Source organism: Pelophylax lessonae (genome assembly GCF_965119305.1).
Source record: "Pelophylax lessonae genome assembly, chromosome: 1".
Lineage (NCBI taxonomy): Eukaryota > Metazoa > Chordata > Amphibia > Anura > Ranidae > Pelophylax > Pelophylax lessonae.
Window position 1 is genome coordinate 755009809 of NC_138768.1, and position 16066 is coordinate 755025874.

The 16066-nt window shown below is 43.0% G+C and overlaps 1 protein-coding gene across 1 annotated transcript in view; it reads right to left on the reverse strand.

Annotated features, from left to right (window-relative positions):
* N4BP2 (NEDD4 binding protein 2) overlaps nt 1–16066 on the reverse strand; it is a 337469-nt gene that overhangs the window by 17615 nt on the left and 303788 nt on the right. The window contains exons 16-17 of the mRNA XM_082258615.1: nt 14566–14734; nt 7765–7888 (exon numbers count right to left, since the gene is read on the reverse strand). Coding sequence (XP_082114741.1) covers nt 7765–7888; nt 14566–14734 — 293 coding nt within the window. The remainder of the gene's footprint in view (nt 1–7764; nt 7889–14565; nt 14735–16066) is intronic.

The following is a 16066-nucleotide window of genomic DNA, read 5'->3' on the forward strand; positions in this document are numbered from 1 at the left end:
AACAGTGCCACCTATCAGTGCTCATCAGTGCCGCCTATCAGTGCTCATCAGTGCGGCATATTAGTACCTCCTCATCAGTGCCACCTCATCAGTGCCCATAAGTGCCACCTCATCAGGGCCCATAAGTGCCACCTCTTCAGTGCCCATCAGTGCAGCCTATCAGTGCCCATCAGTGCCACCTCATCAGCGCACATCAGTGAAGAAGAAAAATGTATTTATTTTCAAAATTTACTCGCAGAAAATAAGAAACTTTTTATTTCCAAAATTTTCTGTCTTTTTTCCTTCTTTTTTGAAAGAAATAAAAAACCCAGAGATGATTAAATACCACCAAAAGAAAGCTCTATTTGTGTGAAAAAAATGATAAAAATTTCATATGGGTACAGTGTAGCATGACCGCGCAATTGTCATTCAAAGCGTGAGAGCGCTGAAAGCTAAAAATTGGCCTGGGCAGGAAGGGGGCGAAAGTGCCCGGTAGGCAAGTGGTTAAAGGTCAATGAGTTTCTGGAATCCTGACAGAACCTTGCATCTTTCATCCAGTGCTGTACTGACATTTCTGGTTTCTGAGTCATGGGGTAAGCAAAAAAATGTTGTCAAAGGATCTGCGGGAAAAGGTAGTTGAACTGTATAAAACAGGAAAGGGATATAAAAAGATATCCAAGGAATTGAGAATGCTAATCAGTAGTGTTCAAACTCTAATCAAGTGGAAAATGAGGGGTTCTGTTGAAACCAAATTTCAGCCACAACTGCCAGGAAAATTGTTCGGGATGCAAAGAAAAACCCATAAATAACTTCAGGTGAATTACAGGACTCTCTGAATACATGTGGTGTGGCTGTTTCAAGATGCACAATAAGGAGGCATTTGAAGAAAGATGGGCTGAATGGTCGAGGCGCCAGAAGAAAGCCATTACTACGCAAATGCCACAAAGTATCCCGCCTACAATACGCCAAACAGCACAGAGACAAGCCTCAAACCTTCTAGCACAAAGTCATTTGGAGTGATGAGACCAAACTTGAGCTTTTTAGCCACAACTATAAACGCTACATTTGGAGAGGAGTCAACAAGGTTGATCAAAGGTGCACCATTCCTACTGTGAAACACGGAGGTGGATAGCTAATGTTTTGGGGATGTGTGAGCTACAAAGGCACAGGAAATTTGGCCAGAATTTATGGCAAGATGAATGCAGTATGTTATCAAAAAATACTGGAGGAAAATTTGCATTCATCACCCTGGAAGCTGTGCATGGGATGTACTTGGACATTCCAACATGACAATGATCCTAAACAAAAGGCCAAGTCGACCTGTCATTGGCTAGAGCAAAATAAAGTGAAGGTTCTGGAGTGGCCACCTTAGTCTCCTGACCTCAATATCATTGAGTCACTCTGGAGAGATCTCAAACGTGCAGCTCATGCAAGACTGCTCATGAATTTACAGGAGCTGGAGGCTTTTTGCCAGGAAGAATGGCTGTGAAGATAAAGATAAAGAGCCTCATCCATAAATACCACAAAAGACTTCAAGCTGTCATTTATGTTAAAGGGGGCAATAAACGGTATTAAGAACTGGGGTATGGGGAGGGGTGGCGATCTCCAGACGAGCTGGCAGCTTAACCTAGGACCTCCTCACGTCCGCCGTGGAAATCAGCTGATCAGGAAAGCCCTCTGCCTACACCCATAGCGGAACCTGCAGCTAAAGCCCTCCTGCACAGCCTGGTCATGCCGAGGAGGAAGAGAGACGCTCCACAGCGGAGGAAACTCTCGAGGCTTCTTCCCGAGCGTCACCCGCAGACCACAGCAAAATGGCGGCGGAGACCAAATCTCCCAGCCCACGCTCGGACCTCTAGCAGCCGCCTCATCTGCAGAAACACTGAAGAAGAATAATGCAACAGGACCAAAAGAGAATGCAGCAGGGACTTTAACCCCCTCATCTGCAAGCCCGGTTAAATCTAAACCACGCAGAGACTCTCCCCGCTATCTGAGGATGACATGCATGGAAGAGGTAGGTGCAGAATCCACCTCATCACCACACACACTCGCTCCAGATCCCATAGCCTCATAGGCTGACCCTTTCTCCCAATTCCTGTATCCCCACTCGTTGTTGGGATATACAACGCATTAGGTCGACCTGTATGGATCAAAAATAGGAAATATGAAGTACAGCGCCAACAAATAATAAACACAAATGTTGAGAATTTCAGTTTGATAGAAGGTCCCACAAATGCAGGTAATAAAGCTCCAAAATTAAAGGCCAGAAAGTCCAACACCAGAGGATGGGATCAATAAAGCTGGGAAAAATCACCACGTGCACCAGATGAAAGGGGTGTCTGCTTACCGGAACGTCATGACCCCCGGTTAAGGTAGGTCAAATGAAGCATGGAGTTAAAGGTTTCCAATGGAATCCCCCTGGGATAGGCAGGGGGATACCGTCCACCTCTTCTATAGATGTCTAAACCGATTACCGTTTGGAGATTGGAGATCTGCCTATCCCAGGGGGATTCCATTGGAAATCTTTAACTACATGCTTCATTTGACCTACCTTAACCGGGGGTCATGACGTTCCGGTAAGCAGACACCCCTTTCATCTGGTGCACGTGGTGATTTTTCCCAGCTTTATTGATCCCATCCTCTGGTGTTGGACTTTCTGGCCTTTAACTTTGGAGGTTTATTACCTGCATTTGTGGGACCTTCTATCAAACTGAAATTCTCAACATTTGTTTGAGTATTATTTGTTGGCGCTATACTTCATATTTCCAATTTTTGATCCATACAGGTCGACCTAATGCGTTGTATATCCCAACAACGAGTGGGGATACAGGAATTGGGAGAAAGGGTCAGCCATGTAGAGAATATCATGAGTGAATATGCAGAAAACTACAACACCTTAGAAGACGCTCTCTCAACCAACAATGAAGATATCTCATGGATAAAGGTGAAACTTGCGGACCTGGAAGATAGGTCCCGCAGGAATAACCCAAAAATCAGAGGGGTTTCCGAATCAATACAAGCACCACAACTCGCTCACACTCTCAATACCCCTTTTACGCCTGCTTAAATAGAACGCGTTATCAAACTTTTACCCTCCAACAAATCTCCCGGCCCACACAGACTCACAAATGAGTATTACAAATGCTTCTCTGATAATCTAGCTCCATTTTTACTGAAAGTCTTTTCGGAAGCAACCCACACAGCATTATTCACAGAAGAGATGGTAGTGGCCAACATAATTACCTACCAAAACCAGGGAACAATTCCTCATCACCTGCGAACTTCAGACCCATCTCATTACTTAATTCAGACATCAAGATCTACGGTAAACTCACTGCCTTCGTTTAGATAACCTACTCCCTTACCTAATCCAACCCGACCAAACAGGATTTATGAAAGATAGGCAGGCCTCTGACACCACCAGATGCATTTTAAATATTATCCAATACACCAAGCAAACTCGAATGCCTTCCCTGCTTCTATCCCTAGATGCAGAGAAGGCATTTGACAGAGTTCACTGGGGATACATGAAACAGGTACTGAACAAATTTGGGTTCTCTGGTCCTATCCTTACAGCCATACTAGCATTCTATTCCACCCCCTCTGCCAGAGTTTTCTCCTCAAGCCTTCTATCCAAATCATTCCAGATATCCAATGGAGCGAGACAGAGATGCCCGCTGTCTCCTTCCATTTTCAATGTAATGATTGAACCACTGGCTGACACCATTAGGTTCACCCAGAATTATCAGGATTCTGCTTCCACACCCACCCATATGTCATAAACCTATTTGCAGATGACATCATCCTAATGCTTACAAACCTGTCCGCTTCTCTCCACCATGCACATGAGGTACTCACCATCTTACTACAAAGGTTAATTTCTCCAAGTCTCTGAAACTGGACTTGGGCACCCCCGAGCAGGACCGGTCCACCCTCTCCAACGAGATCCCATATACCTGGACTGACAATGGAATCCCCTACCTAGGCATCACCTTAACTTTCCCCTCTAAACACTTAAATGAAACTAACTACAAACCCCTCATTAATAAACTACAACTCGAAACCCAACAATACTCAAAATGCGAGATCTCCTGGATGGGCAGAATAGCTACATTAAAAATGATGATCTTACCACAAATCCTCTATACATTTATAACACTACCCATCCCGGTAAATTCTACCTTTTTTAAAATCTCTTGCCTCCATCATAAAAAAATACGTCTGGCAAGGCAAAAAAGCCAGCTGTTCCTATGCCCACCTCATTAAACATAGAAAAACAGGAAATGTTGGTCTGTTGGACATACCAGACTATTGGACAGCATCTCAACTAAACCAACTTAAACAATGGCTCACCCTTTCACCTGACACTAGACATAGAAACCACCCTCACACACACGAAAGATATGAAAAACAGTCTTCTAGCGGATAGCTGAGGAAAAAAAATGTATCTAAATCACATTGCTACAACTATCAAAGCAACATTATCTGCCTGGAGACACCTCTTGAAACAGAGCACACCCGAAAGGCAAACCACACTGATCCAAATACCCCTATCTGACCTAGAGACCCACATCCCATTCCTCTCCACCAAAAATTGGAACTCCCCCGGCTCCCCTTGGATAAATGATCTGATGAATGACGAACAACTAAAAACCTTTCAAGAGATACACAACACCTAAAACATCCCACATAAGGAGATCTTGAACTATATTCGAATAGAGGCCTTCCTTAAAAAATGCCCCAAACCGGTCATCTCCACCCCCACAGCCACATGGAACATCCGCCAACTCCAACCGTAAGGGCATCTCCCTATTCTACTCGACCCTACAAAACAAACACATTTTTTCTAAATCCTCCTCAATGCATAAATGGAAACAAGACCTCAACCAGACTCTCTCAGAAAAACAATGGCTCAAAGCCATCCAATGTACACAACTAACCTCCAATTGCACAAACCACTAGGAACTAGCACAAAAAAAAATACTGGCTTGGTGGTACCTAACCTCCAACCGAATAGCGAAATTCTACCCCAACTCTCCCACCCCCCCCCCCCCCGATGCTGGAGAGACTGTGGCCATACTGGCACCCTCATACACATCTTCTGGACATGTAAAAGTTAAACTAGCTACTGGTACCAAGTATTCCGCTTAAATTTACACACCAGAGGCTTCTTTCTAAAACCAGACCCAGCTCTGGCCCTGCTAAACCTACGCATAGAACATATCCCTAGGGACCTACAACCCATCATAGTAATTATCTTACTAGCCGCAAAAATCCTTATAACGAGATCTTGGCGCACAACCCATACCCCCAACCCTTCTGAAATCACCTCCTACCTCAACCTTATATGCGAATATGAAAAAGCTCTGGCTATCAGTACAAATACATTCCCTAAATTTCTGAAAACCTGGAAACTCTGGTCACCACCATCACCAAATAAATAATTACAAGGTTTTTCTGTAGTTATTGTCACTTATGATATCAATGCACCTCTGGTTCTAACCTCTACCCTCAACTCACTGTTACCTGGAAAATCATATTATCGGAAAAATGGCCAAGAAATCATAAATTCTGCCAGGGTATGTAAACTTATGAGACAAATGTATGTGGGTGCGACACACGTATGCGTTCGCTTCTGGACAGGGGAGCTTTTAATTTATTTATTTTTCCTAATTGTTTATTTTACTTTTTTATTTTTACACTTTCCCTTTATTTGCATGTCAATGGGATTGCGGATGTCAGCGGATGACCATCCGCTGATATCCGATTTGCGTCCTTTCCGATCAGTTCCGTTTTTTGGAACGGAAGAGAACCGTATTTTTCTTCCGTTTAAAAAACGGAACGGGCGCAAAAATGGATGTCATCCGCTGACATCCGCAATCCCATCGACATACATTATCTCCGTTTATCATCCGCAAACGGATGGAATGATCAACAGACATACGGAACGAACACTCCAGAGTGTCATCCGTGTAAAAAAAAAAGTGCCTGAGCAGAGGAAAATACAGTCTGCCCCGTGTGAAAGGACCCTTATTCTTATTACAAGGAATGTAAACATCCCTTGTAATAAGAATATGACATGACAGGTGCTCTTTATGGAGAGAGGATATAGACCCCACATCTCTCCTCTAGACAGGAAAATTGAGATCAAAATCAAGAAAACCATCTCTGCCTTTCCATCTCTGCCTTTTACAAATGCCATGCAGGACGTGACATCATAACGTCATGCCCAGGTCTCTGAAAGTCATAGACTGCCGGGGACCATCTAGTCATCGGTATTCCCTATGGTAAACTTCCATGGCGGATTCCTTCCCTGGCTCACTGATGGCACGGGCGAGCCAGTAGAAGCACCGGAGGGTGGCAGGAGGGGGGGGCGTCGCCTCCCGCCACCTGTAAGAATGATCAAGAGTCTGAACTGCCGCTATGTTTGTTCTTACGGTGCAGGGAATCGCCGGCTGAAGAAGATATCATCTGAATGACAGGCATCATTCAGATATCTCCGCTCAAAGTCCAGGACGTCATATGACGGCCTTGGACGGGAAGTGGGTAAATCAAGTTGCAAACTGGTAGTAATAGGATACAGAATTGATAAATCTTTCCAGATGCGTTTAGTATGAAGAGTATGAAGAGTTAAACCTGGATGTAATACAGATCTGTTGTAAAAACCTATTACAATCAGGCAGCTGACAACAAACTTTTTGACAAGTAAAAGAAACAAAGGAAATTCAGGACCAGTCTGACATGGTGTATTAACCACTTGCCGACTGCCTAACGCCGATCTACGTCGGCAGTCAGCCCCTCACAGGCAAAGTGACGTAGGGCTACGTCACTAGCTTGTGAGGGTCTAGGGAGCGAGCGCGCGCCCCCGGAGGCGCGCTCCCGCTCCCGCGTGGTCACGGACCCCCCCCGCGCGTGTGACCAGCGGACCCGATGTCCGCCGGTCACTCGGCGATCGGCGGGGGAGAGGGAGAATGTCAGGCAGCTTGTGTAAACAAGCCACCTGTCATTCTCCTCGCTGTAAAGACACTGATCACACGGATCTAGTATGTAGATCTGTTGATCAGTGTCCTTACAGCTCAAGCCACAGCCAATCACAGTAGAAAGCACGCCCCTAGGGATACACACAGCCCCTCCCTCCCAAATAAAGTTAACCCCTTCACTACCAGTGTATTTTTACAGTAACAGTGCATATGTATAGCACTGATTACTGTAGAAATGTCACTGGTAACCCCAAAAGTGTCACAAATGTCAGTCAAGGGTCCGATCTGTCCGCCCCAATGTCGCAGTACCGCAAAAAAAAAATCGCAGATCGCCGCCATTACGCGTTAAAAAAAAAAACAACAAAAATGACAAAAATCTTTCCCTTTGTTAGTAAACGCGATAACTTTTGCGCAAACCAATCAAAATACGCTTTTTGCGATTTTTTTTACCAAACATAGGTAGCATAAAACAAATTGGCCGAAAATGTTAAAAAATTTAGATTTTTACATTTTTTTGGGGGGGAATTTCATATAGAAAAAATGTGAAAAATATTGCTATTTTTGCAAAATTGACGCTCTTTTTTTGTTTATAGCGCGTGATCAAAAAATCGCACAGGTGATCAAATACCACCAAAAGAAAGCTCTGTTTGTGGGAAAAAAAGGACGCCAAATTTGTTTAGGTACAGCGTCGCACGACCGCGCAATTGTCCGTTAAAATCACGCAGTGCTGAATCGCAAAATACGCCCTGGTCGGAATGGGGGTAAAATCTTCCGGGGCTTAAGTGGTTAATAAAAGCAGACTCACCTGTAGTCATGATTTGTGAGGTAGTCGATGACTGCTGGTTTAATGCGTGGAAAACCTCCCTGGCTACGATTCCCTCTTCCCGTTATCACAAGAAGGTGTGGACTGCCTCCATTCTGTCGATAATCTGTCACACACACACACACACAAAATTTAGCAAAGTTAAAATCTGGATGTTTTCCTAAATATTAAATAAAATCAGTTTCATTTCATTAGCTGGTATTAGCTACAAACATATTTATATGTGCCAAAACCTATTGCAACATCATGCCAACAGGAATTTTTTCCTATTCTAAGTGATCTAACGCCTGGTACACACAATGAGAATATCGAACGAATAATCATTTGTTTTTTTTTGCACGCTAGTCTTATATCGAAAATTAATAAATGTATTAAACTTACAAAACTTCTCGTACGACAAAATACAACTTCAGAAGTGATGTAATGTGTTGTATTGTTTTGTAATGTATTCTTTCATTTCTGAACATGCGTAGTCTTGCTCTTCCGATTTTTTTCACACTGATACTGTACCGATGTAACAAAAATCGTACAACCTGGTATTTACGAGAAATGTTCCTGTTTGTCCCTTCAGATAATTTCGGATGAACCGTTCTGATCGACTCTCGAAAGCTGTGTACTAATGATCAGATTATTGTACAATCACTTCAAAAGAGATTTTTCGGCAGATCTTCTGATCGTGTGTACTAAGCTTAAGCTGATGTAGTTCTATATGTATAGTGGGTTTCTGCAGATTATTTTCAATCTGCATTATTAATTGCTCTTTGTTAATTGTGCATTATTAATACTCTGTGTTGCCATATTACACTAATCAGTTGCTTCCCTGTTAACCTATCCTAATCTACCAAAGAGTTGTAAAGAATAAAGGTCAAAAAATGAAGCAAAATCTTCTACATTAGTGGCAGGTTTCAGGTGAAGGCAAAAACATCACAACGCTCAACTTTATATGACTATCAAATTTAAGCTGTTCCATGCAACTTAAGTGGGGTACACACTATAATAAAATCAGGCGAACAATCGTCCGGTTGTTTCACAGCAAATCAAAAACCGCTGAATGAAAATTTGTACGACAAAGGCTTTTTTTTTGTTTATTGCTTCTAATCATGTGCAGTCTTTCTTTTCAGATTTTCCTTGTATGAAAATCGTATGAAAACGGTGCATCATTCTGTTCCCATACGAGAAAAATTTTAGAGTTTGTCCCTTCGGGAATTTTCGCACAAAACGTCGTAATCGGCTGGCAAAAGTTGTGGACACACGATATGAAAATCGTATATTTCATGCCAAATTTTCTTATAGTGTGTACGAGCCTTTAGTCTGTGGCACACACAGCTATGTATTGAAATGTACTTTGCCTTTGTTTTGTTTATATAGAATGACACAGAAAAAAACGACAATGTTTTAAAGAACTGAAACTAAGCTTTGTTTTTTCAGTATCAAAAAAAGACCTCTGATGCGCTGCCACCTAAACATGCAAAATATTGAAACCTGATATGAGTTGCTGCAAGCACTAGAATGTTTTCCCACATCAAAAAAGAGAAAAAAAACACAATAAAACAGTGCTGTGCTGCCAACACATCCTAATTCAATAAAATAAATAAATATGAATTCAAAAATGTGCAAGAATTGTGGTCTCTACACCTAAATGCTAATACATGTAAACAGTGCCACCTAATCCAAAAGAGGGAAAATAAACACAATGCTGCCCTTCTAGCACAATAACCATAAATAATCAATGTGCTACAAACAAAAAAAATATATATTTTTTATGTGCAATTTGTCCTGAAAAAACAAAACAAATTATAATCCACCTGGATGCACAAAGTAGTTGTGATGAAATGTACAGTTTTACGAACACGTCAAATTTGCAAAATTGTGCTTAGGCAAGATTTGTTTTACCTTCAGGTGTGAAGGAGTTAAAGTAGAACTAAAGGCATTTTTTTTTTTATTTTGGATAGTCAAGGAGGGTTGGAAACCCTGTCAGATTTTTCTTTTGCCATCTGCGTCCCATTGGGGTGATTCCTCTTCACTTTTTGTCCCATAGCCAAAACCAGAACTGGAAGGTTTCCCCCTCTGTTACTTTTCTGGGGGAAACCTAAAATTTAGGATTTTTCTTTTGCTTTAACTTTCAGTTATAACAGTAAACAGGACCCAAAAGAGGGGGTAAATCTCCCTTAAAGGGACACAGACAGCAATAAAAACCTGGCAGGTGTTCTAATCAAATTCTATCCACTTTAAGTATGAGTTCTAAGCATATAAACTCTCACTTAGACTCTGTTCACATATATGCGAATTGGATACATTTTGAACTGCACGACATGTGAATCAAACTGGCTTTCTATGGAGCCGGTTATCATACATGCGTTGCAGCGATAGTGTGAATTCCCTGTGAAAATAAAAAGATTCCTGTGCATTTTCTGATGCCAATTCCAGACTCATTGCCTTCTATGGGAATACATCTGAATCACACATCTGATCAGTTTTGTTTTAAAGTTGATTTGAATTTTTTTTTTTTCATAAACAACGGCGTGCCTTCCCCCCACCCCAGGCCCTTTTGGGTCTTAATCCATACCAGGCCCTTTTGGGTCTCCTATAGATTTTAAGGGGAACCCAATGCGAAAATGTAAAAAAAAAAAACAATGGCACGACAGCTGATGAGTCATCCATTGTTAGGGACACAGGGGCTGACTTCCCGGCCTGCTCCTTAACAACCAACTAATGTTAAAGACGCCAGTGACCGCCGGCTTCAAAACTTTGCATCTGAACCACATCTAAACCGCAGCTAATCTGTTGAACAGCTGCTTTGGAAATTTGCAGTGAAAACTGAGGGGACATTCGCACCGGACATTTGTAAACCAGGGGCGGTCTGACCATTAGGGCCCTCGGGCCGGGGCCAGTGGGGGGCCCCATGAGCCGAGACAGTCACACTTTCTAGAAAGGTGTCCCAATACAGCTCATCCTGGGGTTTGTGAGCAGCAATATTACTGCTCCTAAATGCATACATCCCCCGGCCGTGTATGTATTTAGAAGTTCTGAATCTTCTTTCTGTCCCCCTTCCAGCAGTCTCTTGCACGCTCGTTCTGTGCCTCCCTCAGTCAGATCCCATCCCCATCTTCAGTGCCGAGTGATGGGAAAACCCGGGGGGGGGGGGGGGGGCATAGTTACTGTAGCCTCACACTACATGCAGGGAGAGAGGAAAGTCTGTATGGGGAGGTAAGCTGCACACAATACCTGGTAGTGTCTTGTCAGGAGGGAAGTTTTTATGGTGCCATGTGAAGGGTTACAGTGACAAGAAAGGTGACAATAGCAGTCCGAGTGTGTGTGTTGGAGCCCGCAAAGTTTGCAGCCCCTCCCCCCAGCTGAAAGACATCTCCTAAGCAGGCACACATCATATCCCTATCCACAAACAAACCCCAAGCACTCTGTAGGTCTATATAATGTGCAGTTAACTTATGACCTTTCCATTTACCCTGTGTTATCCAACCTCTGCACAGTGAAAAGTGTAAACCCACTAAATAAACTATACACACTATATACAAAATAATAATCCCCAATAAACATATCATCATGATGTTCAAGGCTATATGCATGAAAGGACAAGCATACAAACACTGATCATTTAGAGAAATATTTATGTTTAAATGAGGATTGTTATTTTTATGTACTCCTAGTAAGGCTTGGTTCACACCTATAGGTGCGACCAAGTATGAGCATGTTTTTCACACACACGAGCAACATGGAAAAATTATGAAAAATTCCAGTATGGGGCGCACGTTTGCAGATGCATGGGGGTGCCCTTAATTATTAGAACTGCTGTGCATCTGCTAAAGTGCAGCTCATTTTTGTGCGTGTTGGGAAGGCACGCAATTTTACATGCATTCCTCACAAACATAGATGTGAATTTAGCTATAGAGTGTTTAGTTTATGTGCTGAGTTTGGATAACGCAGGGTTAAATACAATGGTCATAAAGTAACTTTACATTATTTGGACATACACAGAGTGCTTGGGGGTCTCTTAGAACAGGAGGTTGTTCTTTTTGAGCCATACTATTGCATTTTATATTGTTTTTTCTATTAGTGGATGAGCGCAGTAGTTTTTGATTGTATCTAAATACTTCTCAGCCCCTACTCCCCTCAGCTGGCATCACCCCCAAGCTACTTCTTCATACATCCAGCTGACAGATGTCACTTTGAGCTACTGCTCATCTCCCAGATGAGAGACATCACTTTCGATTCTCTACTTTCCCAACATCCCCGCAGACACTGCCATTGAAAGAAATCCCTCCCCAACTGACTCACTCCCACCAACTGTAATCCCCCCACAACAGCCTCACACCCCCCTCCCACTGGTGCATGGGGGGGAGGGGGGGGGGCAGCAGTTACCCCCCCCCCCTCCAACAGGGGGATGGTAAGTGGATAGAGCAGGTGCCAGGTGATCAGGGCAGCCGATGGGGGAAATAACTGGAATAATTGTTTTGTGGTTCTCACTGCAGCAGCTGAAAGCCAAAATCTCCTGCTCTCGCTGCTGCAGTAAGAGCCACAAAGGATCGGTTCCAGTTATCTCCCCCACCTGCTGCACTGATCTGAATTTCTCTCACTGCCTGGGCCTCCACCCCCCACCGCGCTGCCAGCATCCCTTCTTTCCTCTCCCAAAGGCAGTATTTGGGGGCACACATGGAAAACCTCAGGATGGAGAGCAGGAAAGGGGCTGGAAAATATGTCATTTAACAGCTCCTTCCTTTTCTAAGTGAACACAGTGATTGATTGATACTGATCACTCACTGTATTAAGCTATAACTGAGCATAACATGTAACTGAGGCTACAGAGAAAGGGACTGGGGAATGTGTCTATTACTCTGTCTCAAAAGTGAGACTGATATCCCACTAAAGCCACCCACCAACGTTGTAAAAAACATAAAAAAATTATTAAATTAAATTTAGTTAAAATAAAAAAAAAACATTTGCAAAAATCAGACTTGTAATTCTAATCAGAATAAAAAGCCATGCCCAATATGTGGCATTAGTTAGCCACACCCACTGTGTGCGACAGTGCGCTATGCACGCCACAGGTCACCTTTTCATTTGGAGGGGCCTCCAGTGCATTACTTTGCCAATTATACTGTTAAGGTGGCTGTCCATGAGAGGCTCCTGGTACCTCTACTGGGTTACCAGCTTTAAGTCTCCTGCCACTCTGCATGTCGCCAAGCTAGGTGCCCCTCCACGTGGGCCTGCCACATTAAAGGATTGTAAAAGCGGAAGGTTTTTCATCTTAATGTATTCTATGCATTAAGATAAAAAGCCTTCTATGTGCAGCAGCCTCCCCAGCCCCCCTAATACTTACCTGAGCCCCATCCCTGTCCAGGAATGTCCACGAGTCCCTCGGCCATCTGGGACTCTGCCTCCTGATTGGCTGAGACACAGCAGCAGCGCCATTGCCTCCTACGGATGTCAATCAAAGTAAGTTCGCTAATGAGGCGAGAGAGGGGGCAGGGCCAAACCACAGCTCCCTGTCTGAATGGACACATGAAGCTGCAGCTTGGCTGCTCCCATAGCAAGCTGCTTGCTGCAGGGGCACTCAACAGGAGGGAGGGGCTAGGAGCAGAAGCAGAGAAAAAGGACCAAAGAAGAGGAAGATTCGGGCTGCTCTGTGCAAAACCAACTGCACAGAGGTAAGTATAACATGTTTTGTTATTTTTAAAAAAATTAGACATTACAAACACTTAAATGTTGCATCAGAGAGATGGCTGCCGTGCGGTGGCCATCTTTAAACCTGGGGGCCCCAGGAACCCCTAGTGCCCGGGGTCCACATGAGTTGTCAGTCCGCCCCTGGTGTAAACCTAAAGTTCATAAAGCGGTGCTAAAAACACCAGAGGAGAAAGTTCATCATCAGCTTCAGTGCAATTGGACACCAATAACCAAGGTGAGTTGTTCTAACTCCTTACCAGAGGATAGAACTCATAAAGCCAAACAAAGTCCTCTTCACCAGACCACGATCAACTCAGCTGTGCATCCACAAATTCACTTAAGGATCGATCCAGCAAAAAAGAAGATAAAACTCATAGTGTAGTATGTGATGTGAATGTGCAATGTATATGTAAAGCGCTGCGTAAATGGACAGCGCTATATAAGAACCTGAAATAATAATAATATGAGAAATCACATGTCCAGAGTCAATGGTCAATAAAAAGTGGAAAGAGGCCGACACCAAAGAATCGTGCAGGAAACACTCGGCACCACGGTGAGTCTACCTACTGCTTACCAGAACAAGATTAGTAGACTCCTGACAGGCTAGATTTCCTCACATGGAACCGATATGACTAATGGGCGTATGTATGGCAAGGTGATCCAACTGAATCCATCCATCAGAGTTAATCAGTCAATCCCCAAAAAATAAATAATCTCAAAAATAAATTGAGTCAATTTGTGGATGCACAGCTGAGTTGATCGTGGTCTGGTGAAGAGGACTTTGGTGTCTGGCCTTATGACTTCTATCCTCTGGTAAGGAGTTAGAACTACTCACCTTGGTTGTTCGTGTCCAATTGCACTGAAGCTGATGAGGAACTTTCTCCCCTGGTGTGTTTAGCGCCACTTTATGTACTTTATCTTATCTATTATAATATTGTCAATATTATATTAAGCTGGCAGCTTTATTTACTTATGTTTATGTAATTTTAAGCGCGGATATTACCCATTTTCTATATATTCTTATGTGTAAACCTAGCCCTAGTTTGCTGGCACGCAGTATTGGAATACGTGTCAGTAACAAATCGGGAATGGACAGTATACTACCTTCTGCCTTGTCTTGCAGGACCCTGCGGAAGTGTTTCATAGCCTCGTCTACATGAAGTCCATGTAAATCTAATATATTCTCTGGTAGGAGGTACTCATTAGCCTGTTCAAAAATCTGCACAGCTGCTCTGTGATTCTCTTCTTTCATCTTCTGCCCATACAAATAGCCCTAGAGGAGAATAGGTAGTATGTTACATTTATACTTTAAAACAGGTCAACTGAATTATACAATCTTTTAAATTAAGGTAAAAAAAAAAAAAAAAACATACAAACTGCATTTGTAAAGAATTTAGAAAATCATGTTATGCAGGTAGTAAGAAAGTCCAAAAAGCCACTCTATGTTTATTTAGCATATCAGAAAGGGAAACAATTATGTGCATTGGGTTATGGATTTGCAGAGTATAATAAGGCCCCTCCAGGGTAGCCAAAAGGGTACCTTTAGTAAAGCTGTCCCTCATCAAATCTCCCCACCTCTCCTATTTACATAGTTGGTGAGGTTGAAAAAAGACGCCAGTCCATCCAGTTCAACCTATAGTGTGTGTGTGTTTTCATGTCAATAGTACATTGTATACCCCTGTATGTTGTGGTGGTTGAGATGCCCATTGAATCGTTTTTTTAAACTATCAACGCTCCCTGCTGATACCACTGCTTGTGGAAGAGAATTCCACATCCTTACCACTCTGACAGTAAAGAACCCTCTATGCAGTTTAAGGTTAAACCGTTCTCTTCCAACTTTAGTGTCTTTTTAATTTTCCTTTCACTAAATAGTTTTTCCCCATGCTAGGGTCACCAGTATGGTATTTGTACATTGATATCATATCCCCTCTCAAGGGTCTCCTCTCCAGAGAGAATAAGTTCAATGCTTGTAGTCTTTTCCTTTATTTTCTTATATCGCTGAGGTCCTCCAGTCCCTTAATTATCTTTGCTGTCCTTCTCTGGACTCTCTCCAGTCCCACCACATCCTACCTGAGGACTGGTGCCCAAAACTTGATGGCATGCTCAAGATGCGGCCAGACCAGAGTCTTGTAGAGTGGGAGAATTATTAATTTATCTCTGGAGTAAATCCCCTTTTAATGCATACCAATATTCTGTTGGCTTTGCTTGCAGCAGCCTGGCATTGCATACCATTGCTGAGCCAGTCATCTACTACGACCCCAGGTCCATTTCCATCCTAAATTCCCCCAGAGGTTCTCCCCCCTAGCCGGTAACTTGTGTTTGTATTTTTGGCCCCCAAATGCATTACCTTACATTTTTCAACATTAAACCGCATTTGCCATGTAGTTGCCCAGCCCGTTATGTTGTCTAGGTCTTTTTGCAAGGTTTCCACATCCTGCGTATAAGTTATTGCCCTGTTTAACCACTTCCATACCGGGCCATTTCTGGCACTCCACGCCTACATAAAAAAATCATAATGTTTTTGCTAGAAAATGACTTAGGACCCCCAAACATTATATATATTTTTTTAGCAGAGACCCTATGAAATAAAATGGCGGTCATTGCA